The 25,870-nt window shown below is 44.0% G+C and overlaps 1 protein-coding gene across 5 annotated transcripts; it reads right to left on the bottom strand.

The window, feature by feature from the left end:
- Positions 1 to 606: 606 nt before the first annotated feature.
- Positions 607 to 24,835, bottom strand: RNF34 (ring finger protein 34). Of its 5 annotated transcripts, none has more exons than XM_063694429.1 (8): positions 24,670 to 24,792; positions 22,108 to 22,173; positions 19,807 to 20,071; positions 8,547 to 8,765; positions 7,014 to 7,421; positions 4,599 to 4,691; positions 4,155 to 4,356; positions 607 to 1,572 (listed from the first exon to the last, which is right to left on the bottom strand). In XM_063694429.1, the coding sequence occupies exons 4-8, from the start codon at positions 8,748 to 8,750 to the stop codon at positions 1,382 to 1,384; spliced, it is 1,098 nt and encodes a 365-aa protein (XP_063550499.1). In that variant the 5' UTR covers positions 8,751 to 8,765; positions 19,807 to 20,071; positions 22,108 to 22,173; positions 24,670 to 24,792; the 3' UTR covers positions 607 to 1,381. The 5 variants fall into 5 exon arrangements, with proteins under 5 accessions (XP_063550499.1, XP_055214203.1, XP_030856751.1 ...); XM_055358228.2 differs by lacking the exon at positions 19,807 to 20,071 and adding an exon at positions 22,797 to 22,853 and having other exon boundaries at positions 24,670 to 24,772; XM_031000891.3 differs by lacking the exon at positions 19,807 to 20,071.
- Positions 24,836 to 25,870: the final 1,035 nt, after the last annotated feature.

Raw genomic sequence — 25,870 nt, 5'->3', positions numbered from 1 at the left:
ATTCTGCATAGCCACTTTTTAACCATGAGGTTTTAGACAAGTCTAACTTCTCAGGTTAGAGAAGCAAAGCAATGTTTATTTCAGAAAGTTGCTTTGAGGACTGCAGAGGCAACCACAGCACCTAGCGCAATACCTGGACACAAGAAACAGCACATCAGCAGTTAACCTTACTGATAAGCAAGCAGGAAATGTAAGCACTGTTGCTCATGTGGCATTTTTTTTTTTCTTTTTTTTCTTTTTTTTTTTTGAGACAAGGTCTGGCTCTGTTACCCAAGTTGGATTTCAGTGGCGTGATCTTGGCTCACTGTAACCTCCACACCCAAGGCTCAAGCCATCCTCCTACCTCAGCCTCCTGAGTAGCTGAGACTACCATGCCTGGCTAATTTTTTCCAAAGACAGGGTTTCGCCATGTTGTCCAAGCTAGTCTTGAACTCGTGAGCTCAAGCATTCCTCCAGCCTCAACCTCACAAGGTCCTAGGATTACAGGCGTGAGCCACCGCACCTGGCCCCCATGTGACATCTTTGAAGGTGCTCCCACCATCTCTTCTGAAGAGGGGTGCTAGGCCAGGTCACCTGATTTAGGAACTGACCAAGACAATGTAAACAAAAGCTTTTAAAACTAATTTTATTCCTAAAGTTAAAATCAGCTAGCGGGTAGCACTGAAAATACACCTTCACTATACAAAACAGTGTAAACTGATTACACATTAATAAGGAATTTAGCACACACACTTCTAATAAAAGAAGCTAGATGCAGCCCTTGCTATAAAAAGCTATACCTGAACAAAAATGGACATGTGAGTCTAAGGCCCTGGCAGTCGACTAGAGAATGTCAGTTGTTCCCAATTATGTTTAAATGCAGAAACAGCAACAATGTGGAAACTTACATTCATCAAATGTTAGCATTTAAAATATACATGACTAATAAAGTGAACATTCAGAGGAGCCACTGCTCAGCATGTTCCATGTTGGCCACTTGTGGACACTGATCTCATCCAAAGAGGACAGAAGTTTCAAATATCTGAGCAGTTTAAGTTAAAAATAGGATGAAGGGGAAATAAGAGAACAGGATAAGTGTCCTCCCAAGACAGCAGTGGCTGATGCCCACATGGTGCAAACAGGCTGACTTCAATGAGTGTTCACGGGATGTGTGATAAAGCCCAGCTGAGCCCGGGAAGCTCACGTGTCCACAGGCAGACAGGTTCACGGCATGGACCAATGTTTCCACAACTCAGGATGGATCTTTCTGTCCCCACTTAGTAGTCAAAATAATGTTTTAAAATAGCTTCAGCCTTTGAACAGTAACTTTCCAGTCCCTTCTGTGCATTGAAATGTTTGGGGTCAAGTTTGGGGGTGACTGTCCTGGTGAGGGGAGCCTGTTTCAGGACTTGAACACGTGCACGGCTCGCACCACATACTGCCGGCAGATGGGACACTCACTCATGCGCTTGCCGCACTTGGTGCAGGTAACCATGTGCCCACACTCCAGTAGGACACAGTCGATGACGGCATCCATGCAGATGCGACACAGGCTGTCGTCTTCCTCATCCTGCAGCTGCAGCCGCTCGCCATCTGAAAGGCAACAGAGAGCTAAGGCCTCGGCTTCAGGCATGGCCAGCCAGCCACCCTCCCAGTCCGAAGCTGAGCAGCCACCTGCTGAATGACCACTGCAGGCCCAATGCCACCCCAGTGTTGTACAAGAAATAATCCCAACTTCTCTGCACTTTGGTTCTCTCCACTAGAAATAGCAATGATAAAAGCTATACCTCAGGGTTTTGTAAAGAATAAAATGCTTGATGAACCCAACAAATGTTAGCTATGTATTTCTATTTTCTGTCTTTGTCTAATTCAAGACATCTGTGATAAGGATATATTACTTCTGTAACTAGAAAAAGAAACCCTCAGGTGGTCTTCTGCAGATGGGCTTTGTAGTCAGGATGCTATTGGAATTTAACTCAGTTGCCCCAGCTTTGTATCCCTGGGAACATCACAGTCTCTGGAGCCTCATCTCAGTAGGAAAAGGAGCCTTAGTTCCCCTCTTAGGAAAGTTAGGAATAATTGTGCATCCTTCCCTCCCGAGCCTTAAAATCATCTCAAGCCATCTGTGTTCCTGGCCCTGCTGAAGTCTAACTTGAAAGAGATGGGCCGTCCTGGCTCTTGGCCCACCTTTACATCTGAGAAAATCCAGTCTGTGAATAAGAAAGACGATGAATAAGTTAAAAAAAGTTAACCCCAGCCTGAGATTTGGCCATAGGGCTATGGATTTGGGTGCTTCCCTTTCTACAGGTCAGAGGAGATCAAAGGGAATCATGAATAGTTGGAACAGAACAGGAATTCAAGCTTGAAAGGTCAGTAGTCTCTAGATTTAAGAGAAATGTTTTACTGCCATTCATGGGGAGAGATTCTTGTGATCTGGGGTCTTAGTTCATGGCCCACGACTACTGGTGTGGACCTGGGGAGAAAGGATCTATGGGATGAGATGGCAGATATGCCAGTGGAGAAGGCACTAGGCAACTCAAGATGAAATCAGAGTGGGCCTTGGTCTCCCCTTCTGTGTGGAGGGTTCCTTCCCACTCTTTAGAACTTAGGAAAGCAGAGGAGCCAGTATCTTGTCAGGGATATGGGAACAATCTTGGTAGTGACTTGGAGCCAGTCAAGCTAGGAAAGATGCCAGCTGTGCTCAAAACAAAATGTGTGTTCCACCCAAGCCAGAGATTGAACTAGGGTTAGATTATGCAGTGAGTTAATGGAGAAAGACACTGGAAACCATGCTGTCATAATAACAACCATGTTATATCCTACACCGCAAAGTACTTAAGGGTGGGAATGGCATTATCGTTGTGCACTATACATAGTTGCTATTTACATTTATGAAGTCAACTGACTTCTCCCCTCACTGCCAGAAAACCATTTCCCAGCCAGCAGCCTACGACCTCTGAAAGCTCTGAGGATGAAGATTCCTGCATCTACCATTGTGACATCATCTTTGAAGTAGGATTGCCAAAATATTTTGTGCATATTCTGGGCATAAACCTGTTCATCAACAAATGCTGTATTATAACCAGCTTTTAAAGGAGAAAACTCAAGATGATAAAAGTTAATGATGGGAGGGCTGTTTAAGCTAGATAGGAACATAAGATTTGTTAGTCTGAACACCACTGAGGGCCAGGCATGGTGGCCCACGCCTAATTCAGCACTAGTCTGGGCAACATAGTGAGACCCTGTCTCAATTTAAAAATATTAAGTACATATATATATTTTTTTACAATTAAAAAGAAAAAAATAAATACAACTGAATTATTTTTTCTTGTCCATAAATGTTCCGTGGCTTAATCGTGTTACCAGCTGAGGAAGAATTTCTGTGCCAAATTTCATCAATGTATAGTTGAGAAGTTTTTGTTCTGTTTTATTTTGTTTTGAGACAGTCTTGCTCTGTCACCTAGGCTGGAGTGCAGTGGCATGACCACGGCTCCCTGCAGGCTCAAGCAATCCTCCCCCCTCAGCCTCCCAAGTAGCTGGGACCACAGGCTGGTGCCACCACACCTGTTTTTTTTGTTTTGTAGAGATGGGATCTCTCTATGTTGCCCAGGCTGGTCTCAAACTCCTGGGCTCAAGTGATCCTCCTGCCTCAGCCTCCCAAAGTCCTAGAATTACAGTTGTAAGCCACCAAGCCCAGCCTAGTTCAGAATTTCTTAACCTCAGCTTTTTGTGACTTACACAGAAATCTACAGATAGTTGATGCTAAGAACTATGTAACATCTGGGCTATAGGGAATTTTCCCCCTACTGTTAGATTTAAAAGTTGAGAGAACCAAGGTACTGGCCGGCCAAAGGCATTAGTGAGAAAATAAGCATTTTTACAGAGACGAGGAATTTAATTAGGGTTGTAACAAATAGTTAATTATAGTAAGAAAAACCAAATTGAATAATTTTCTAACTCACTTGGCAGTGGTGGTCTCGCAGCCATAATGAACATCACATAATGAAGTTACTACTTTCCAGATCTATAAACAGGCTCATGTAACTAACTGATACTCAGTAAAATGGTACACAGCTTTCTCAAAAATAAATTTGACTTAATTGTGACAGAAACAACCCAGTTTTTAAAAGCCTAAGGAAAAATACTATAGGGAAAAAATGAAAAGATAAACCTACAGGACTTTTGGTTTTCTTCATTCTCTTTGTATAACCGGTTTACTTTCTCTACCAGTTCCCATTTTTCACAACAGCCAGAATAGTTGACAAAATTCCGAGCCAGAATTTCCTTCAGCTGGCGCACGCTCATTCCTTCCACATCATCAAGGCTTGACAAGTCAGACAGCGAAGCTCTCACTCTCTCCTTGGAGAGCCCGGGGTTCTGAAACCACAGAGCATCCATTAGCCCTGGTCCCATAAGTCCAGACCCTCCCCATTCTAAACTCATCACTGGCCCTGAATATTCTCCCAGCCATCTCAGCAGTCCTAGAAATGTTTCAGTATACTGTCCTACATTCAAACCAGAATAAACATCCTGTACTAATCTAGAGAAAGTCCGCAGGGCACTGTCCCTTCCTGTCAGGTTGACATGTCAGGGAAACCAAATTTTATAGGTGGCCTCACCCGATCCTCCGCGTTTTCTTCTTCATCATCATCATCCTCATCATCGTCGTCATCATCATCTTCTGTGTTTGCTGAAGTGATTTCACTTTGTACCTACACTTACACAACGTATCTGATTAGGTCAGGAATCAATCCGTATTTATCACTAGAGAAAACCTTGTCATCGATGCTCCCCATGATGACCAGAAAGCCAGCATAATGCACATCTTTGGATTCAGAATGCTGCTGACCCTTCCAAAAAGTTGGGCCCTACAAAATTGCATGAAGAACCTACCTTCCATAAAGTTAGCTCAAAACACAAATTCCTGTGTGTGTGTAAAGTTATAAAATCTAACCAGAGTATTAACTCTCTCAGGAAGGTCCCATAATGGAATGCCAAAGCCATTAAGGATATGGGACAGCACTGTGTCATTATCAAAGTACCTGCAAATGGCTAGTTTAACTGGAGCCTGTAAGATGCAGACAGAAAAAAGCTAAAACTCTGATGGGTCAGCCCAAGCATCAGGGGCACCTGATTTGAAAGATCTCAGTCCTACCACAGCATACTTAGACAATCTAATTCCAACGAAGGCTTTCTAGACTTCACTGATGGCTGAGGCTAATTCTAGTTTTTAAAATTTCTCAATCAGAACACTTTAGAAAACACAAATCTCTTCAGTTTGGGTTATGTACCTGCCTTCACATATTTTCTTTTGACTATATTTGACAATAGCTCTCCAATAAGCTAGGTCGGTTCCCAATTTCAAATATTCCACCCTACTGATTGCCAGGCACCATACTGTAGCATCCAACAATCCACACCACCCAAATGGTGGTGTATACCCAAAAGGGGTATGTAAGTCAGCTGTGCCTTATGTTTGCAGCATAAATATGCCAATTCTCATTTGGGAGAATAATAAAACTCCTGGCTTGGACTTATCTAATTTACGACTACAGTATGTGTTGCTTGACGACTAGGAGACGTTCTGAGTAATGTGTCCTTAGGCGATTTTGTCATTGTGCGAACATCAGAGTGTACTTCCACAAACCTAGATGGCACAGCCTGCTACACACCTAGGCTATAGGGCATGGCCGGCTACGAAGCCGTACATCACGTTAGTGTACTGAATACTGTAGGCAGCTATAACACAGTAATAAGTATTTGTATATCTAAACACAAAAAAGGTACACTAAAAATATGGTATTATAATCTTACAGAACCACTGCCGTGTATGTGGTCTATCACTGATCAAAACATTATTAGAGGACACAGGACTATATCTAGAAGGCAATTAGACCAAATTTCCCTCTGCATTTATTCATTTACTAATTAAAAGACACTCTTGGCCAGGCGCGGTTGGCTCATGCCTGTAATCTTAGCACTTAGGCCAAGGCAGGTAGATAACCTGAGGTCAGGTATTCGAGACCAGCCTGACCAACATGGTGAAACCCCATCTCTACTAAAAATACAAAAATTAACTGGGGTGTAATCCTAGGTACTCGGAAGGCTGAGGCAGGAGAATTGCTTGAACCCAGCAGGGCAGAGGTTGCAGTGAACTAAGATCTCGCCACTTCACTCCAGCCTGGGCAACAGAGTGAGACTCTGCCTCCAAAAAAAAAAAAAGTCTTGCTATGTTGCCCAGGCTGGGGGTACAGTGGCTATTCACAGTTGCAATCATGGTACACCTGCAGCCTCGTACTCCTGAACTAAAGCAATCCTCCTGCCTCAGCCTGCCAAGTATCAGACTGCAGGCTCACACCACCGCATCCAGCTTTCCTCTACTTTTAATAACCCCCTTCTTCAGAGAAGAAAATTAAGCGTGAAAAAATTTGTTCAAAACATTTCTTTCAGCAGTTTAGAATCACTCACGTACAAGTAAATATTAATTACAAGCCTTTACATGTTATTCAATCAGGATGTCCAAGGACCTCATTGGGACAATATTATTAATTACAATTAGTAAATAACTACATTTTTTCACTAATTCAGATGGCTCTTTCATTAACTAAATTAGAACAATTTCACTGTAGCAAGACAAATGGGCATTAGGCTAACTTACACTACTGATTGTTTTCTGTGGTCACTGAAACACGTGCACTAACACATAACACTACAAATGTGTATGTGCTACTTTTTCACAGCCCTTTCTTCAACAGTTAGTGTCTAACTGTGTAAGATAGAGAAATTAACTAAGGCCAAGAGACTGATGAGCTATTTTGGGACCCTTCAGACAGCAGACTTTGGAGCCACCTAGCACCTCAGCAGACACTATACATCAGGACAGCCTTTAAGTGCAGAGTTCAGCTGGGTGTGGAAGCTTCACTCCAGCACATGACTTGAAGTTTATCAGAAGTCATCAAGCACTAAAGGCCCCACCATATACGGCCAAAAATAAGCATGTCGGGCCCTGGGTGTAATTAGTTACCCCCTCGTACCTGTGCCGGCACTCCAGATCTGGATGTTTGCTCTCCATCCATAAGCTCTCCCTGAAACGAAGACATAGTAGCAGAGGGGGCTGTATAGTTTGAAAAAAACGAACGTGTAAAAAAGCTAGAAGTCTGGGACCTTGAAGAATTCAGACTGCTTGTGTCCATGTCGTCCTCAGAGCCTAGTCCATGATGGCACAGTACTAGATCCACCAAGTCTTCTTTCTCACGACAAGTATCTATGGGTATATTTCTCAGAATGAGATACTGCCGCAGGTCCTTCACCTTCAGTCGCATTAACTGAGGGCGCTGAAATGCTGTCTCTTGTAATAAGTGACAAGTAGAACATCTACGGAGATTTTCTTGTAAGACTGAACAAACGGAGCAAAAATCCTTCTTGCAGTCACAGCAAACATGCTGAAGAAAGAAAAGCATTTGATGACAGCAAGATATAAACCATATGAAAACATGAGTTTTCTTTCTGCCTTCTATTAAAATTTAATTTTAGTTCTTAGTGAAGTCCCCAGTGGCACCAGACTATTTCCAGAGGTATTTTCATGTTTCAAAAGCCATGAAAATCAAAATATTCATTGCCAAGGCAGTCTGGATTCACAGAAGTTCTAATATAGGGCTTTAAGAAAAACACACTCTTGTGTTAATGAATTAAGACCTTTCCACCCCTTGGTATAAACATGTAATTAACAAAACAGAGCTTGAACCACACAGAGCAGAAAGCAGAATCACACTTCCTGGTCTTTTCCTACATGAACAATTTCCTCCATTTAAAGAGCAGGAGACAAAAAGCATAACAGACTGACAGGGAAAGAGAAAGGCAACTGATCTCTCAAGGTGAATCCAAGAAAATACAGGACCCACTAATACAGTAATCTGTAAACTACACAGCCTAATCACAATCAAAGCCTTGCCACTAGAGAAGCTTAAAGAGGGCACTAAGATGTGGTCGTTTCTGCTCGCTGCATTGTTCCCGCAAGCTAACATTTTTTTTCCTTAAGTATTTCAAAAGACTAAACTAAAGATCAAAGAGAGCAAGGAGGCCTACCAATATGATGGGTCTCTGAATGACTTTCCATCTTAGTGAAAATAACTGTTAGCTAAGTATTTTATGTTGAATCTCTAAAGAGTAGTTAATTTATTGCATTCATTTATTCATTTGAAAGTTAAGGTACGGGATACTTTTTTGAAACTTGAATCTGAATCATAGTTACGGTAAATCATTTGTGAACAAAACTACAGACTAATAAATTTCTTGCTTTTGGAAATAAACATAATAGAAAATAAAATGATACAAACAGGTCAAAGTTCAGGAGAAAGGATGCCTGAACATGAGAAACAATGTCTATAAAACTTGAGCAGTAATATAATCCCTCCAATTAAGTATTTTTCTAGATGGAAAATGGCTAATGGAACTAAGCTTTTGATATTTTTATAAACAGAAATGAAAATTCAATAGCTATTCAAAATAACCTACAATCAAGAATTCTGACCCATGTGTCTTGTTATGTAACATTTCATCCAACTCACCTTCTTTCTAAAGACTGAAAATGAAAGCCCACAGGCTTTACAAACTATGTTGGGCCCTTCCGTAGCTGCTGGTGGGTAGGTGGAAAACTCAGGGTTTGGTGTAAATCTGAATGGACCGGTGGCTCCTGCAAATGCTGACTGCTGGCCCCTGACAGCTCCAGTTCCCATGACTTCATTCAGCAGCCCACAGCACGAAGCCCACATAGACGTGGCGCCCGCCTAAAAAGGAACACAAATCCCACAGTTTAAAGCTAAGTGGAATCTGGGCTCTCTGGGATCCTCGGGGAATGCTATTCTGGAGAGGTAAGTTTGCCCTCAATAACTTTGAGATTACTATATTCCTCTGGGCACTGAAATTTCAAGCCATTTGGAAAGAATTTTCTGCTATTTCCAAAGAATATCTGGCATTGCCAATACCCATGATCTCTTGTTTAACAAAAAGAGAACATGATCCAAATTTTACAGAACAAAAAACCTCCCTACCCACCCAAAACAGATACATGTACACAGGCATGTAAAAAAAAAAAAAAGACTGGACAAAAGTCTGTCCTGTGCTATATTTGGGATATGCATATACTAAAAATTCTTTGTTTTTCATCTGAAATTCAAATTTTCAGGCACCCTGTATTTTACCTGGCAACATTAGGCTGGTGGCCATTGCACCACAGTTCTACAGTCTAAGGCAGATTTTCTCAGCTATTATTTAACAGAAATAACATCAATTTATCTATTTAAAATAAATTTATTTATTTAAAAACAGGGTCTCACTGTCACCCAGGCTGGAATACAGTGGCGCGATCTTGGCTCACTGCAACCTCCACCTCCTGGGTTCAAGCGATTCTCCTGCCTCAGCCTCCCGAGTAACTAGGATTACAGGCACACGCCACACACTTGGCTAATTTATTTTTAGTAGAGATTGGGTTTCACCATGTTGTCCAGGCTGGTCTCAGATGCGTGGCCTCAAGTGATCTGCCTACCTTGGCCTCCCGAAGTGCTCAGATTACAGGTGTGAGCCACTATGCCAGGCCCATAAATTTAAATTACTTCATTTCCTTAAACCTCTGTTTTCACATTTGTAATTGGGTATAATATACTATAGCATATGTAAATAATTTTTTTAAATGACTTGGAAAACATCAAAACACCAACTGAAACTCTCTCTAGATTTTTTTGTAGCTGAAGTTGTAGACAAACCAGAATAGATTTTAATGTATTATGTGTAATTTATTTTCTCTGAAATTTTCTCTACTTTCCAAATTCTTCTCTTTCTTGAGATGGAACTTCACTCTTGTTGCCCAGGCTGGAGTGTAATGGTGTGATCTCGGCTCACTGCAACGTCCGCCTCCCGGGCTCAAGCGATTCTCCTGCCTCAGCCTCCCCAGCAGCTGGGATTACAGGCATCCGCCACCATGTCCAGCTAATTTTTTGTAGTTTTGGTAGACACAGGGTTTCACCATGTTGACCATGGCTGGTCTCGAACTCCTGACCTCAGGTGATCCACCCACCTCGGCCTCCCAAAGTGCTGGGATTACAGGCATGAGCCACCGTGCCCAGCCTCCTAGCTTTCAGCGAGGGCCAAAGGCACGAGAATTGCTTGAATTCGGGAGGCGGAGATTGTTGTGATCCGAGATGAAGCCACTGCACTCCAGGCTGGGCGACAGAGCGAGAGTCCGTCTCAAAAAAAAAACAACAACAACAACAGGAAAGTATTTTTTTATTTTACCTTTTCAAACTGAAGATAGTAAACATAATTTTTAATGAGTTGATAACCATCATGACCTTCCAAGGCGTAAGGGCTATTTCCTACTCCACTAAATGGCCCAGAACTAATGTATTGCTTTCTATGGTTTTTTCCTTGTCTCTTCCCTCTCTTTGAGCCACCAGGGCTATCACTATACCTGCCCAGAGTAACCTGTCTCCTTTTTACTGCAGTCTCAGAAACCTGATAACCATGCTTGTCCCAAGTATACATAAAAGAATAAATTTTCAGCGAGGGCCAAAGGCATTTTCCCATGCTTAAAATAAAAGCTATAGTGCTTAGAACGAATAGGCTTTTGCCTTTGTCCTAATTCTTAAGCATATTCTAGAATCTAGATAATGTGATAGGTAATGGAAGTCGAGATAGCTGAGGTATTAGTTAAAATGGCAGCACATAATAATACAGTTCCATTTATTTTATTATCTGATTCTGTCAAACATTTTATAATAGCATGTAAAACGCTGGACTGTTTGTCCAGCAAGCTCTTAAAACAAAAAGCAAATAAAAAGCCCTCAACCTTAAAATGCAAAAGGCAATTTGGAATGCAACAGAAGGATAATGGCTGTTTCTGCTATTACCCAGAAGTAATGTTGTATTATAAAGAAAGGAGAAGGTAAAGAAGAAACCACAGCACAAGGTTCAAACAGTCTGAAGTATCAAAGCCAAGGATTTCAATATTATAAGTCTTCACACCCTATAATTCTCAAGAAACAGTGATGCCTTTAAAAGTCAGGTGAAGCCGGGCGCGGTGGCTCACACCTGTAATCCCAGCACTTTGGGAGGCTGAGGCGGGTGGATCACGAGATCAGGAGTTCAAGACTAGCCTGGCCAACACGGTGAAACCTGTCTCTACTAAAAATACAAAAAATTAGCTGGGCGTGCTGGTGGGGCCTGTAGTCCCAGCTACTCGGGAGGCTGAGGCAGGAGAATGGCGTGAACCCGGGAGGCGGAGCTTGCAGTGAGCCCAGATGGCACCACTGCACTCCAGCCTGGGCAACAAAGCGAGACTCCATCTCAAAAAAAATAAAAAAAGCTGGGCATGGTGGCAGGCTTCTGTAATCCCAGCTACTAGGGAGGCTGAGGCAGGAGAATCGCTTGAACCCAGGAGGCGGAGGGTGCAGTGAACCAAGATCGCGCCACCGCACTCCAGCTTGGGCAAAAGAGCAAAACTCCGTCTCAAAAAAAAAAAAAGGACAGGTAAAATTATAACAGTCCATACCTTTAAATGATTATATACCTCAAACTCTACAGCCATGGTGTGCTTAAAAGCATGAAAATCTGGCCAGGCTCAGTGGCTTATGCCTGTAATCCCAGCACTTTGGGAGGCCAAGGAAGGTGGATCTCCTGAGGTCAGGAGTTCAAGAACAGCCTGGACAACATGGTGAAACACCGTCTCTACTAAAAATACAAAAAATTAGCTGGGCGTATTGGCAGATGCCTGTAATCCCAGCTACTTGGAAGGCCAAGGCAGGAGAATCACTTGAATCCGGGAGGCAGAGGTTGCAGTGAGCCTAGATCGCACCATTGCACTCCAGCTTGGGTGACAGAGTGAGACTCTGCCTCGAAAAGAGGAAGGAAAAAAAAAATAGCCTGGGCACAATGGCTCATGCCTGTAATCCCAGCACTTTGGGAGGCAGAGGTGGGGGAGCAGATCATGAGGTCAAGAGTTCGAGACCAGCCTGGCCAACATGGTGAAACCCCGTCTCTACTAAAAATACAAAAATAGCTGGCGCGGTGCCCAGGCACCTGTAATCCCAGCTACTCGGGAGGCTAAGGCAGGAGAATTACTTGAAGCCAGGAGGCAGAGGTTGCAGTGAGCCGAGATCACGCCACTGCACTCCAGCCTGGGTGACACAGCGAGACTCCATCTCAAAAAAAAAAAAAAAGCATGAAAATCTAGATTCACTAAGAGTTAATTTAAAGTTAGTGTTCAGCCAGGCACAATGGCTCACATCTGTAATCTCAGCACTTTGGGAGGCCAAGGCGGGTGGATCACATGAAGTCAGGAGTTCGAGACTGGACTGACCAACATGGCAAAACCCCATCTCTACTAAAAACACAAAAATTAGGCCAGGCGTGGTGGCTCACGCCTGTAATCCTAGCAGTTTGGGAGGCCAAGGCAGGCAGATCATGAGGTCAGGAGATCAAGACCATCCTGGCTGACAAGGTGAAACCCCATCTCTACTAAAAAAAACAAAAACAAAATTAGCCTGGCATGGTGGCGGACACCTGTAGTCCCAGCTACTCGGGAGGCTAAGGTGGGAGAATGGCGTGAACCTGGGAGGCAGAGCTTGCAGTGAGCCGAGATTGCGCCACCGTACTCCAGCCTGGGCAACAGAGCAGGACTCCATCTCAAAAAAAAAAAAAAAAAAAGATTAGTTGGGCATGGTGGCACGTGCCTGTAGTCCCAGCTAGTCGGGAGGCTGAGGCAGGAGAATCGCTTGAACCCAGGAGGCGGAGTTTGCAGTGAGCCAAGATTGCGCCACTGCACTCCAGCCTGGGTGACACAGCGAGACTCCATCTCAAAAAAAATTAATAATAATAAAGTTAATGTTCTTTTAAGTAAAGGATTCAATCCACAGTTCTTTAGAGTATGCACTCTTAAAACCGGAAAAAACTTTGTTCTAAAAAATTTAGTTTGCACGTTACATTTTTTGGGGAAAAAAATACCTCAACTGCAGAAAGTACTCCCATGATAAACTTCTCTTCATTCCAGGGTTAACAGAAGTGCAGTTTTACAAGTTTAGCTTCCTACTAATGTAGCTACTAAACCAACAGCTCTCTTAGCTTTTATCCCCCTTCTAATTCATATCTGATGTTGCCTCCTGGACTACAGTGAAAGTTCCTCACGGACAAAAACTTTTTCTCCTGCTCCTCTTTCCACCATGGTATGACTGACAAGTAACTGTGTAAAAAATTCCTATTATCTCTTCACAGACAGTGTAACATTATAAAATTTTACATGCTATTTGGAAAGTTCAAAATATGTTTTCTTGGTAAAGAAAACCAAAAATCTCAAATGACACCCCCTTTTAAAAGCAGCACTGTCAGAGATTATGACCTTTGTATCAGGGATAGTTTTACAATGAATTAGGGAAGGATACAATTTTTCAAACCATGTTAATGAGTATGAGCCTTAAAATTCTAGGCTGAAAATTTTTTTTTCAACTACACAGCTCTGGTAAAGGGAATAGAAGGACTTATTTTGGGAAAACAGATGGATTCTCTGTGTAGATACCAATTTTGGAGGGGGACAATTTTGTCCCATTCCTCACGTTTCTATACAAGGAAGGGAATTTCCTCTTTGTTTCCCAGAAAGAAAATGAAGAAAAACACTTAATTTAGCCCTCATTATAAAATAAAAAATTAAAAACAGGCCAGGAATGGTGGCTCACACCTGTAATCCCAGCACTTTAGGTGGCCAAGGTGGGAGGATTGTTTGAGGCCAGGTCAAGACCAGCCTGGGCAACATAGGGAGACTCTATCTCTACAAAAAATAAAATTAGCCAGGTGTGGTGGCATGTGCCTGTGCTCCCAGCTACTCGGAGGCTGAGGCAAAAGGATCTCTTGAGCCTGGGAGGTTGAGACTATGGTGAGCTATGCTTACGCCACCGCACTCCCGCCTGGGTGACGGAGTGAGACCCTGTCTCAAAAACAAACAACAAAAAAGCCCAAGCCAACCTCCAAAGTGTCCCAGGCAAAAATGTTGCTATAACCCAATATTCAGTACAACTCAGACACATATTAACTACTGTCAGCCAAATACTACAGGAATAGAAGGTAAAGAAGCAATCCTGAAAAATTCAGGTTGCAGCCTCATTAGAATCTCTGAACTTAAATTTGGGCAAAATCTTCCAATAAGAATATGATCTCCCAGTGAGAGAATAACCTTAGCATCATATTGAAGGGCAAATCCACTTATAGTTATCATCTCTGAGAGGAGCATTTGCAACACTCCAGCCTTCTGGAAAGTTCAGAAATTTGAAGCAGGGGAAGCCCCTGTCACTAGTATATTTGAAGTATTTTTTTTTTCCCATCCAGCAATTTTTTTTTTTTTTTTTTTTTGGTGGTTTTGAGACAGAATCTTGCTCTGTTGCCCAGGCTGGAATGCAGTGGCACAATCTTGGCTCACTGCAACCTCTGCCTCCTGGGTTCAAGCAATTCTCCTGCTTCAGCCTCCCGAGTAGCTGGGATTACAGGCACCCACCACCACACCCAGCTAATTTTTGTATTTTTAGTAGAGATGGGGTTTCACCATGTTGTCCAGGCTGGTCTCGAACTCCTGACCTCGTAATCCGCCTGCCTCAGCCTCCCAAAGAGCTGGGATTACAGGCATGAGCCACCATGCCAGCCCCATCCAGCATATTTGAAAATTTTAATTTCCATCTCCCCTTTAAGCCCCATATTTCCTGGCATCCCAGTGCTGAAATGAACATAATTCCTTTTCTTTTTTTTTGAGACGGAGTTTTGCTCTTGTTGCCCAAGTTGGAGTGCGATGGCACGATCTTGGCTCACCGCAACCTCTACCTCCCAGGTTCAACCGATTCTGCTGCCTCAGCCTCCTAGTAGCTGGGATTACAGGCATGTGCCACCATGCCCGGCTAATTTTGTATTTTTAGTAGAGGCAGGGTTTCTCCATGTTGGTCAGGCTGGTCTCGAACTCCTGACCTCAGGTGATCCACCCGCCTCGGCTTCCCAAAGTGCTGGGATTACAGGTATGAGCCACCACGCCTGGCCATGAACATAATTTCTTTACATTCATTTTAGCACTGAAGTGCCAGGTAACACCAACCCCCGCTGCCCTTCATTGGAACAGGTGTTTTAGTCCTGTACCTTCGTAGCTGCTGTCAGTACCTCTTGCTAAGGAATTGCCTAGGGTTGTGAAACTGCCCTTAAGAGAATGGTTTTCAGCCTTGGCTGCATGTTGGACTCACCAGGCAAGTCTTTAAAAATACTGATTCCTGGGGTCCCAGCCCCAGAGATTCTGATTTCACTGGTCTGTGGTGCAGCCTGGGCACCAGAATTTTTTTGAAAACTCCCTGGGTAATTCTGATATACAGGCCAGGTTAAAAGCTTAAGACCTGCTCAGTCAAAGGGAAGATGTCTTCTTCCTGCCTACACTGTTTCAGCTGGAACATCACCCTCCACAAATTCCTGAGTGGAAAGGGCTGTGGTTACTTTGGAAGCCTGTGGCCCTAGAGTTCTGGAACTAATGCCTCGGCAACATACTCCCCAAGACCTGTCTATGTGTTTTTCTGTTGTGGGATATGTAGTATTTCGCATCCCACTTTGGTTTTACCCAATCCTTTAAGAAAGGGTCAGCTAAGTTTTGGCCAGGTGTTGTGGTTCATGCCTATAATCCCAGCAGTTTGGGAGGCCGAGGCCAGCAGGTCACCTGAGGACAGGAGTTTGAGACCAGCCTGGCCAACATGGTAAAACCCCGTCTCTACTAAAAATACAAAAATTAGCCGGCGTGGTGGTGCACGCCTGTGGTCCAAGCTACTCGAGAGGCTGAGGCAGGAGAATCGTTTGAACCTGGGAGGTGGAGGTTGCAGTGAGCAGATATCACACCACTGTACCACTGCACTCCAGCCTGGGTGACCGAGCAAGACTCCATCTCAGAAAAAAAAAAAAGAAAGGGTCACCTGAGTTTTTAACAATCTGATTCTTCAATGAATCCCTTTCCTTTTTACCACAGATTGGCCTGTAACTTTTGCTGGACTTTGGTGCTCTCCTTGATTTTATTTGCTCTTTGCTTTTGGGCCCCAACTTTTATTTCCCACCTTAACTCCTCTGCACGTTTTCTTGTGTGAAATCTCCCAATATGAGGAGAAAGTCAGTGATTTCTGGGTCTATCAAAAGCAGCCACTGTTCAAAGTATTTTTGTCCTTCTTCACCTCCAGGCTGAAGAATCCATCCAGAAGATAAATCCTTCCAAGCTTGGACTCCATCTACCTGGCTCTCCTTTAGTATGTTTCATCTTCCTGTACTTTCTCATAAATTTCAGAAATTTATTCTGCATGCCTCCTCAGGGCAAAGGCATCTCTACCTACAACTGTCACCTTGACACTCACCTAACAGTGCTTGAAGTGTCCTATACTGATCTTTCCCCTCTTAAATCTGTACACATTTTCTAGTTTTTATTTATTTTTATTTTTATTTTTTAGACAGAGTTTCACTCTTGTTACCCAGGCTGGAGTGCGGTGGTACGATCTTGGCTCACTGCAACCTCTGCCTCTTGAGTTCAAGTGATTCTTGTGCCTCAGCCTCCCAAGTAGCTGGGATTACAAGTGCCTGCCACCACACCCTGGTAATTTTTTGTATTTTTAGTAGAGATGGGGTTTCATCATGTTGACCAGGCTGGTCTCCAACTCCTGACCTCAGGTGATCTGCCTGCCTCGGCCTCCCAAAGTGTTGGGATTACAGGCGTGAGCCACCACACCTGGCCATTTATTTTTATTTTTTTAGAGATGGGGTCTCGATATGCTGCCCAGGCTGATCTCAAACTCCAGGGCTCAAGGGATCCTTCTGCTTCAGCCTCCCAAATCACTGGGATTACAGGCATGAGCTACCACGCTTGGCCCACATTTTCTGGTATGACTTGACAGAACCTATAAAAGCAATTGGAGAACTATTTAAAAGACAATTTCCCCAAGGGTTTATTGAATCTGAGCTCTTACAGTGGAGAGGGGGACAAGGGATGGGGGGAACATATGCCAATCTATTTTCTGAGCTCTTCACACTCTGCCTCTGTTATATTTCCTTGGAACCCAGTTACCATATCCGGTAGGGTCATAACCAACAAGGATCCCTCTTCTGCACCCTCCTTTTAAAAGCTTTAGAGACCTAAGTTCATGTTCTTTCCTGTTCCATTTCTGTCTTCCCTATACTTTAAGATCTTCCTCCAGTTAAATTAGCCTGTATTCCTTTATTTTTCTTTTATTCATTCATTGCTTCCATACTGATAGTAAGACTGAAGCATCTTCTACAAACCACTCCATTTCCTCCTAGATTTTGAGAAAACTCAATTCCTGGAAAGACAGCATACTAGGCGTAGCCCTTGGGCTTCTGAATTTGCAGTCAGTTCACCGAGTTGTTGTATACTAGGCATACGCCTTTGGCTTCTGCATTTGCAGTCAATTCATTGAGTTGTTGTATACTAGGCATACCCCCACCTTTGGCTTCTGACAGTATACTAGGCATACCCTTTTGGCTTCTGAATTTGCAGTCAATTCACTGGCCTCAATTCCAAAGTGGTGCCTTCTTTATGGAAGGGTCACCATCCATTATTTGTCCACTGGGGGAAAAAAACCCTACAGTTACTCCTCCGTGAATAAAGCCCAAAGCCAGATCTCTGAAAAGTCTGGAACTTTGAAAATGCAAGCCATGATCTGGGCTTTCATGACCTACTTGGGGACCTTAGTTGGCAGCAAAACTCCATGGGTTATACCACATGAATCCAAGTGGCATGTAAGAAGTATAACCCTTTTTCTAACAGTTTAGAAAGAACAATAATCTGGGGGGAGGGGGAAGGAGGGAGGAAAGGAATAAGGGGTGAAAAACTAACTGTTGGGTACTGTGTTCACTACCTGCTGGCGGGACCAACTGTACCCCAAACTTTAGCGTCACTCAATATACCCATGTAACAAGTCTGTACATGTACCCCCAAATCTAAAAGTTGAAATTATATTTTTAAAAAAGAACGATAATCGTGAAGATAGCTAAATTTCCTCTCTTGACCATGAATGTAGTTTAAAACAACATAGAGAATAAGAGAATGAGGCAACTGTCTGCCTATGCCTAGCACAAAACTCCAAGCTCAGAGAATTCACCTGTGTTTGGAGTTTATTTTCTAGCCATCAGTGATTACTAAAAATAAATGACTTGTTCTTGATAGTCTAATCCCTTTCCTACCCACTCTCTTAAGCCAAACCTGCTCTCAGTAGAGCCACCATAGGACCATGGTCTGCCTGGCTTGTATCAGTTAAAAACCAGGTATCGTATTTAAAAACTTAACACCTAGCCCGGCGCGGTGGCTCACGCCTGTAATCCTAGCACTTTGGGAGGCTGAAGTGGGCGGACTGCTTGAGCTCAGGAGTTCGAGACCAGCGTGGGCAACGTGGTGAAACCCCATCTCTACTGAAATACAAAAAATTAGTCGGGCGTGGTGGCAAGTGCCTGTAGTCCCAGCCACTCGGGAGGTTGAGGCACAAGAATCACTTGAACTGGGAGGCAGAGGCTGCAGTGAGCTGAGATCACGCCACTGCACTCCAGCCTGGGCAACACAACAAGAGTCTGTCTCAAACAACAACAACAACAACAACAACTTACACATTCCATAATAAGAAATCAAATTCTAAAACCTGCCTGGACTGCCTCAGACACCTAGATATCCTCATGTCATTCTGGTACCCAATGCCAGTTCTCTCTTTTCTTCAAAGACAGTGCACCAAGATTTTAGGGAGCCAGTAACAGTACCTTTTTTCCACATCCAATTTGGAGCTAATTAAGAAATAAGACAGGCCGGGCGTGGTGGCTCATGTAATCCCAGCACTTTGGGAGGCCGAGGCGGGCAGATCACAAGGTCAGGAGATCGAGACCATCCTGGCTAACATGGTGAAACCCCGTCTCTACTAAAAATACAAAAAATTAGCTGGGCGTGGTAGCAGGCACTTGTAGTCCCAGCTACTCAGGAGGCTGAGGCAGGAGAATGGGGTGAACCTGGGAGGCGGAGCTTGCAGTGAGCCGAGATTGTGCCACTGCACTCCAGCCTGGGCAACAGAGCAAGACTCTGTCTCAAGAAAAAAAAAAAAAAGAAATAAGACCGAGGCCGGACACAGTGGCTCACGCCTGTGATCCCAGCACTTTGGGAGGCCGAGGCAGGAGGATCATCTGAGGTCAGGAGTTCCAGACCAGCCTGGTCAACATGGTGAAACACCGTCTCTACTAAAAATACAAAAATTAGCCAGGCATGGTGGTGGATGCCTGTAATCCTAGCTACTCAGAAGGGTGAGGCAGGAGAACTGCTTGAACCTGGGAGACGGAGGTTGCGGTAAGCAGAGATTGCACCACTGCACTCCAGCCTAGGTGACAGAGCAAGACCCTGTCTCAAAAAGAAAAAAAAAGCAAGAAGACAAATGGAAATTAAAATGTTTGTTTTTACTGATAGCATCAACTGGAGAACAGGACCTTAGCTCTGTAGCCAACAAGTCTGGATAATATACAGCTGACCAAGAGCAGCTTACCAGCTAGTTGACTGGAGACCAGAACTCCATCTTCACTACAGGAAGACAAATGTAAGAAGGTCCCAGAAAGTACTGAGCCAAGCATGTCAGTTCCTTCACTGAAACTCCTCAATATTCAAGTCCCTCTTTTTCCTCCCATAGCAGAGACTGACAGTGTTTCTCCCATACTGTTCCCTCCCCAAAAATGAATTAGAAGCCCCCTCCCCTCTGTAGGAGCAAAGGAGAGGAAGCAAATGGGAGGGGAAAGAATACAAACCTAAATAATCTGCGTAAGAGTAGGAATGACAGTTTCCAGCCAATAAGGTTATAAGGACTCTCTCAGGTTCCTCAGTCAGAGTCAAACAATATAAGCCCATGAAACATCATTACAGTCAACAAAAGCAAGAGGAAAGGTGTTCTGTTTCTTTGCAAGAGCAGCAGCCCAGCTCTCTTTCTGGCACAGTGCCAGGATTTTCAAATGGCCTCAAGGTTCAGCTGTCTTTGCTTCTGTGTGTGTATAATCTAATATGCTTTCAGAATCCCTGTGGGGAGAAAATACTTCAAAATGCTCAATTTAAAGAATTCACAAATTTACCACAAATTTTCAACCCTAAACTTTTAATCATTCCATTAAATATATTATCAACCAGCCAGACTAGAATGAAGAATCAGAAAAGCTATGGTAGTTTCCATGAAGATTAAATGACAGGCTGGGCGCAGTAGCTCACACCTCTAATTCCAGCACTTTAGGAGGCCAGAATCACTTGAGGTCAGGAGTTCAAGACCAGCCTAGCCAAGACGGTGAAACCCGGTCTCTACTAAAAATACCAAAAAAAATTAGCTGGGCGTGGTGGTGCACACCTGTAGTCCCAGCTACACAGGAGGTTGAGGCAGGAGAATCACTTGAGGCCGAGACTGTAGTAAGCTGAGATGGTGCCACCGCACTCCAGCCTGGGCAACAAAGAGAGACTCCATCTCAAAAAAAAAAAAAGATTAAATGACAGCCAGACACAAGAGAAGTATAGGGGGAGAGTGGGAAAAGAAAGTTTATGAATATGAAAACAGACAACTAGGCCAGGTGCCATGGCTCAAGCCTGTAATCCTAGCAGTTTGGGAGGCCGAGGCAGGTGGACTGCCTGAGCTCAGGAGTTTCGGACCAGCCTGGGCAACATTGTGAAACTCCGTCTCTACCAAATACGAAGAAAGAAAAAAAAAAAAAAAAATTAGCCGGGCATGGCAGCTACTTGGGAAGCTGAGGCAGGAGAACTGTTTGAACCCGAGAGGCAGAGGTTGCAGTGAGCTGAGATCGTGCCACTGCACTCCAGCCTGGCGACAGAGTGAGATTCCATCTCAAAAAAAAAAAAAAAGAAACAGAAAACTAAATGATCTAAGTCATTCACTTTTTATTAAACTAGGTAAATAGCAAGGTAATAATAATGCCATAGACTCTTCTCGTAAGAGTCTATCTTGCTTGCCAAAACTCTAATATGTTACTACACAGTCATTCACTTTTTATTAAACTAGGTAAATAGCAATGTAATAATAAAGCCATAGACTCTTCTCATAAGCGTCTACCTTGCTTGCCATAACTCTAAGTTAAATATATTATTTACACAGCTATTTTAAGGATGAACCTAGAAGTTTTAAATTCAAAAATAATTGTCTCGGATGCTACATGAATCTACAAGGACCAAGGAGCGATACTATTCTTCTATCAATGAAAGCTTCCTCAGAGAACTCACCCACTATATGTCCAGGGTTTGTTTCAAACTCTGGACAACCTTCAATTTGCTAAAACTCAATGTCCTGTGTTAAACGACAGGAAAAAGATGTATTAAATCTTAGCAACGGTGATATAAAATAATCAGTTTTACAGTTTAATCTTGGTTAGGTTAAACTTTCCTACATAACTAAAAGCAAAGCAGAAAAAACAGTTGATAAAAAAGCAAAATCTTTATCCTTTTATTTTTTGTTTTGGTTTTTTTTTTTGGAGACAGAGTCTTGCTCTGTCACCCAGGCTGGAGTGCAGTGGTGCAATCTCGGCTCACTGCAAACTCTGCCTCCCGGGTTCACGCCATTCTCCTGCCTCAGCCTCCAGAGTAGCTGGGACTACAGGCGCCCACCACCACATCCAGCTAATTTTTTGTATTTTTAGTAGAGACAGGGTTTCACTGTGTTAGCCAGGATGGTCTCAACCTCCTGACCTTGTGATCTGCCCGCCTCGGCCTCCCAAAGTGCTGGCACTACAGGTGTGAGCCACCGCGCCCAGCCTCTTTATCCTATTTAGAGCCATTTGAGAAACATATGCTCCTTAGAATGTGAAAGGATTTCTTATCAAAACTGCTGCTTCAACTGAAATACAATATGCAGGGACCTAACTCTTTCTTAGTGACCAAATATCCGACCACATACCACAAAGGAAGGAATTCTACATCCTAAATTATTTCTCTCATACCATTTGGACATTAAGCAGGTTGCAAAAACAGATGATGAACTCTAAAATGTAATACTTTTAGACAAGACATTGGCCAAACTGATAGATTATTACAATAACGTGTGCTATAGATATAAATGTTACCTTCCTCATGCTTGGGTTTTTGTTTTCTTTTAACAGTATACTTGATCCTTAGCACCACTCCCCCACCTTTCAGAGAAAAAAAAAGGAAAAGGAATTACATTCAGTAGATTACTTTCTCCTTGATATCTCATTTTGAGCTTGGAAGAACCCAGATTAGCACAATTAATGGTGAGATCAATATAAATAAGGAAAAATGGGAAAGAGGATTAAATCAAATTAACACAGGGCACCAATTTGGATTTTTTTTTTTAATCCCTTATAGGAAGTTGATTGGATGTTACTGCAAGGTTAAAAAGTTACTTGAGTCTGAGAGGTTTAGAAGTTTCTAAACCAAACCAAACCAAACTAAACCACCAAAGGGAGAAAGTAAATACCCATTCCGTACATATACTAAAACCAGCTGCTCCAGGTTTGAGTGAACATGTACTTATCCATATAATTGCTTAGCTTTTCTTATTTTTAACTGCTTAACTTTTTTTTTTCCTTTTTTTCTTTTTAAAATAATTTTTAATCGAGACAGGGTTTTGCTATGTTGGCCAAGCTGTTCTCGAACCCCTGACCTCAAGTGATCCATCTGCCTTGGCCTCCCAAAGTGCTGGGATTATAGGCGTGAGCCACTGCACCCGGCCAGGTATACTTGCTTAGCTTTTAATGTAATTTTAATTCCACAGAAAGAAGTATTTCCTTACATGAACTTTCACATGTTAGCATTCCATGACATCAGGAATCAGTCTCTGCCCAGAAATCTACAGATGAGCATACCCACAATTAAACAATTTCAATATAAATCAACATTAAGTTAAATAATAAACATTTAACAGCCCAAATCCTAAATGGTGTAAATCCAGTTTCACAAAAACAAAAGCATCATTTATAACTGTCATCTTGCACAGGCTGATGTCTATTCAGGTCCATATTTTGCTTCTGAAAATACGTATCTTTTCTATAATTTCAATTGCCACCAAACTTTGTTTCTAAAATTTCATCTTGGAAAGTAGTACCTTCCACTTCAATTCAAAACACACGTCTGTTTTCAAAGAACTTGTTTAAAAATTTCAACACTGGACCTGTCTCTAATTCTTTCCTTCGATAGCTAGTTCCTTAATGGGCCACAAATTTAATATTAATAAAGATACTGATTCTTCGAGGCATTATATATAAAGATCCCTGCTTTGTTTTTGGATCTTAACACAGCAGAGGGTGGTTTTCAGGAAATAAAGCTACTTCTAGATACTTTAATAGATATTTCAAGCTGTAATAATATTTTATAACCAAACTGGAAAGTTAAAAATAAGCTTTTACAATATCCTCATACTTCAAGGCACAGTTCCAAAGTTACCTATTCCAAAAATATTCCTTGCTTTCTGTAGCCAGAAGTATCCTTTCTTGCTCCTGTGTTTTGTCCCTGCCTTTTTTTTTTTTTTGATACCCATAGCCTTCTGCCTTGTAATATGGTTACTTACAAATAACTCTTGTTTTGAATGGTAAACTGCCTTCCTAAGGGATGAGACTGTATTTTGAATTACTTCTCTTCACCATGTCTCCCTCTTGGCTAACGCACAGAAAACGTTCAACAAAACGTGCTGAATTTCTGTGACCAGCTGACACTCTTTTTCAATCTTCCATAGTAAACCTTTGACGCTTTATGGAGACAGCGTTAATCTCGCAGCTCACCTGCTAGGTTACCCACCCCCAGCACACCTCTGCACTGAGATTAACGAAATCGTCTAGGTCTGAAAGTTATCATCACCTTATGACTCATCCCACTTGGTTTGAGTTCGGCTAATGAATCAATACCCTGAACTGACTGCTGTTCACAAAGCTCTTCAGAACTCTCAGTGATCGGGTTGAGTGAGAATCATCTCTCAGAAGTAGGCCGGAAACCCCGCTCCCCTTCCCCCTTTTCTTCAACTTCTCATCAGTAATGCTCCCACGCTCTCACTCCCACCTTGGAGAACTCAAGCTGCTAAATTCCTTGCTGCGTTTACCTAGTGGCGATGGAGGCACATCCAGCCTTCTCTAGGTCGCGGCCCCGACGTGCAGCCTACGAAGCACCCCTTCCGGGTGGCATCCCCACCCTGAGAGTTCTTTAACCCGTTAGCCTGGCCCTAGCCTCACCACCCCCTGCACCCCTCCTGTTCTCCTCGGTCCCACGATGTCCCTAACACTTGGATTAGTTCAAGGACTCGGGGCGGGAGAGGGCACGCCGCGAGCCAAGGGACCGAGGCTCAGGCGAGCCCTGGCGGCTCTGCCTCAGGCCCCCGAGGAGGCGCACAGGGCCCGGCGCAGAGAGGGGCCCACCCGGCGCGAACGCTAGGGGCGCCCGGCTTCTCCCCACCGCTCGGGTCGCTGACGGGGGTGGCACTGGAGGAGCTCGAGAGGGTCCGGCAGCCTGCCCTGGCTCGGTTGGGGCACCTGAAGCCAGGCAAGCGACCCCCCTCAGCGCAGCTCTCCGAGATGACGACTAGGTAACCGCTAAGGCGGAAAGAAAGGAGGCGCTTCAGGTGCCCTGGCTGGATAGGATTGGCGAGGAGGGTCTGTCCGGCTCCACCGGCCCCTCACCTTCATGGCCGCGACCGCCTCAGCTCGGCCGGCTCTACCAGGAAACTCAGCACCATAGCAGCTCCTCGCACTGCCGACCTCCTTTCCTCTGGGCGGCGATTACGGCGCCCCGGGAGGCGACCGAGCGTCCGGACGTAAGGGGCGTGGTCACGCTCGCCGCGTGCCCCGGTAAAAGCGCAGAGCGGCGGCCAAGACGACCAATAGGAAGCCGACTTTCGGGAGGCCGGTCACCAGAGCCAATGAAGCGACAGGGATTGGGCGGGGCCTCTGGCGTTCCTCCTGGCTGGGAGTGCGCGGGGAGGATTCTTTTCCGCCCGGAGCGAAGACCTGAGGACTTGGGCGTGGCGGAAGGCGCGCTTCGGCGCTGCTTTCTCGGTTGGGTGTTTGAAATGGGAGACAGCGTCCCTGAGGAAGCTGCTGCGGCTTTCTGGGCTAGGTGGTCAAGTTTCCGGGGAGGGGAGCGCGGGAAGGGCCGTGGTGAATTTGAACACGCCGGTTGGCTCGAAGGCTTTTATGACCTTCAGAGCAGGGCCTCAGATTTCCTTCCCAGACGTTCCCGCGTTCATGCTCGGTGATGACCTCGGGGCTCCTCACTCGTGGGTCCGGTAAGGAGCGGCAGCTGCACTCGCTAGGACGCGGCCTTTAAAAACAAGACTTATTGAAAACACTTAGAAAACCAAGGGCTCTCAAATCCCAAGTGCTCTTTGAAAAGCTGTATTCAAAATAACCAAAATCGTAGCATAATAAAAGAATTTGCTCGAGTCTTGGAATTGCCTTTGGACAGAGAAACTGAGGTTGTAAATTAAGGTATCGATTTCTTCAGCTGTACTGGATGACAGTTTATTTTCCTACACCTTTTTTTTTTTTTTTTTTTTTTTGACAAGGTTTTGCTCTTGCCCAGGCTGGAGTGCAATAGTGTGATCTCGGCTCACTGCAACCTCCGTCTCCCGGGTTCAAAGAATTCTCCTGCCTCAGCCTCCCTAGTAGCTGGGACTTCGTGCGCCCGCCCCACGCCCGGCTAATTTTTTCTATTTTTAGTAGAGACTGGTTTTCACTGTGTTGGCCAGGCTGGTCTAGAACTCCTGGCCTCAGGTGAGCCGCCCACCTCGGCCTTCCAAAGTGCTGAGATTAGCCACCGGGCCCAGCCGATTTTCCTACACTTTGTAATCTCACCTCCAACTTAACCAATATTTAAGATTTT

Source organism: Gorilla gorilla, chromosome 10 (assembly GCF_029281585.2).
Source record: "Gorilla gorilla gorilla isolate KB3781 chromosome 10, NHGRI_mGorGor1-v2.1_pri, whole genome shotgun sequence".
Lineage (NCBI taxonomy): Eukaryota > Metazoa > Chordata > Mammalia > Primates > Hominidae > Gorilla > Gorilla gorilla.
This window is presented reverse-complemented; position numbering and strand designations above follow the sequence as displayed.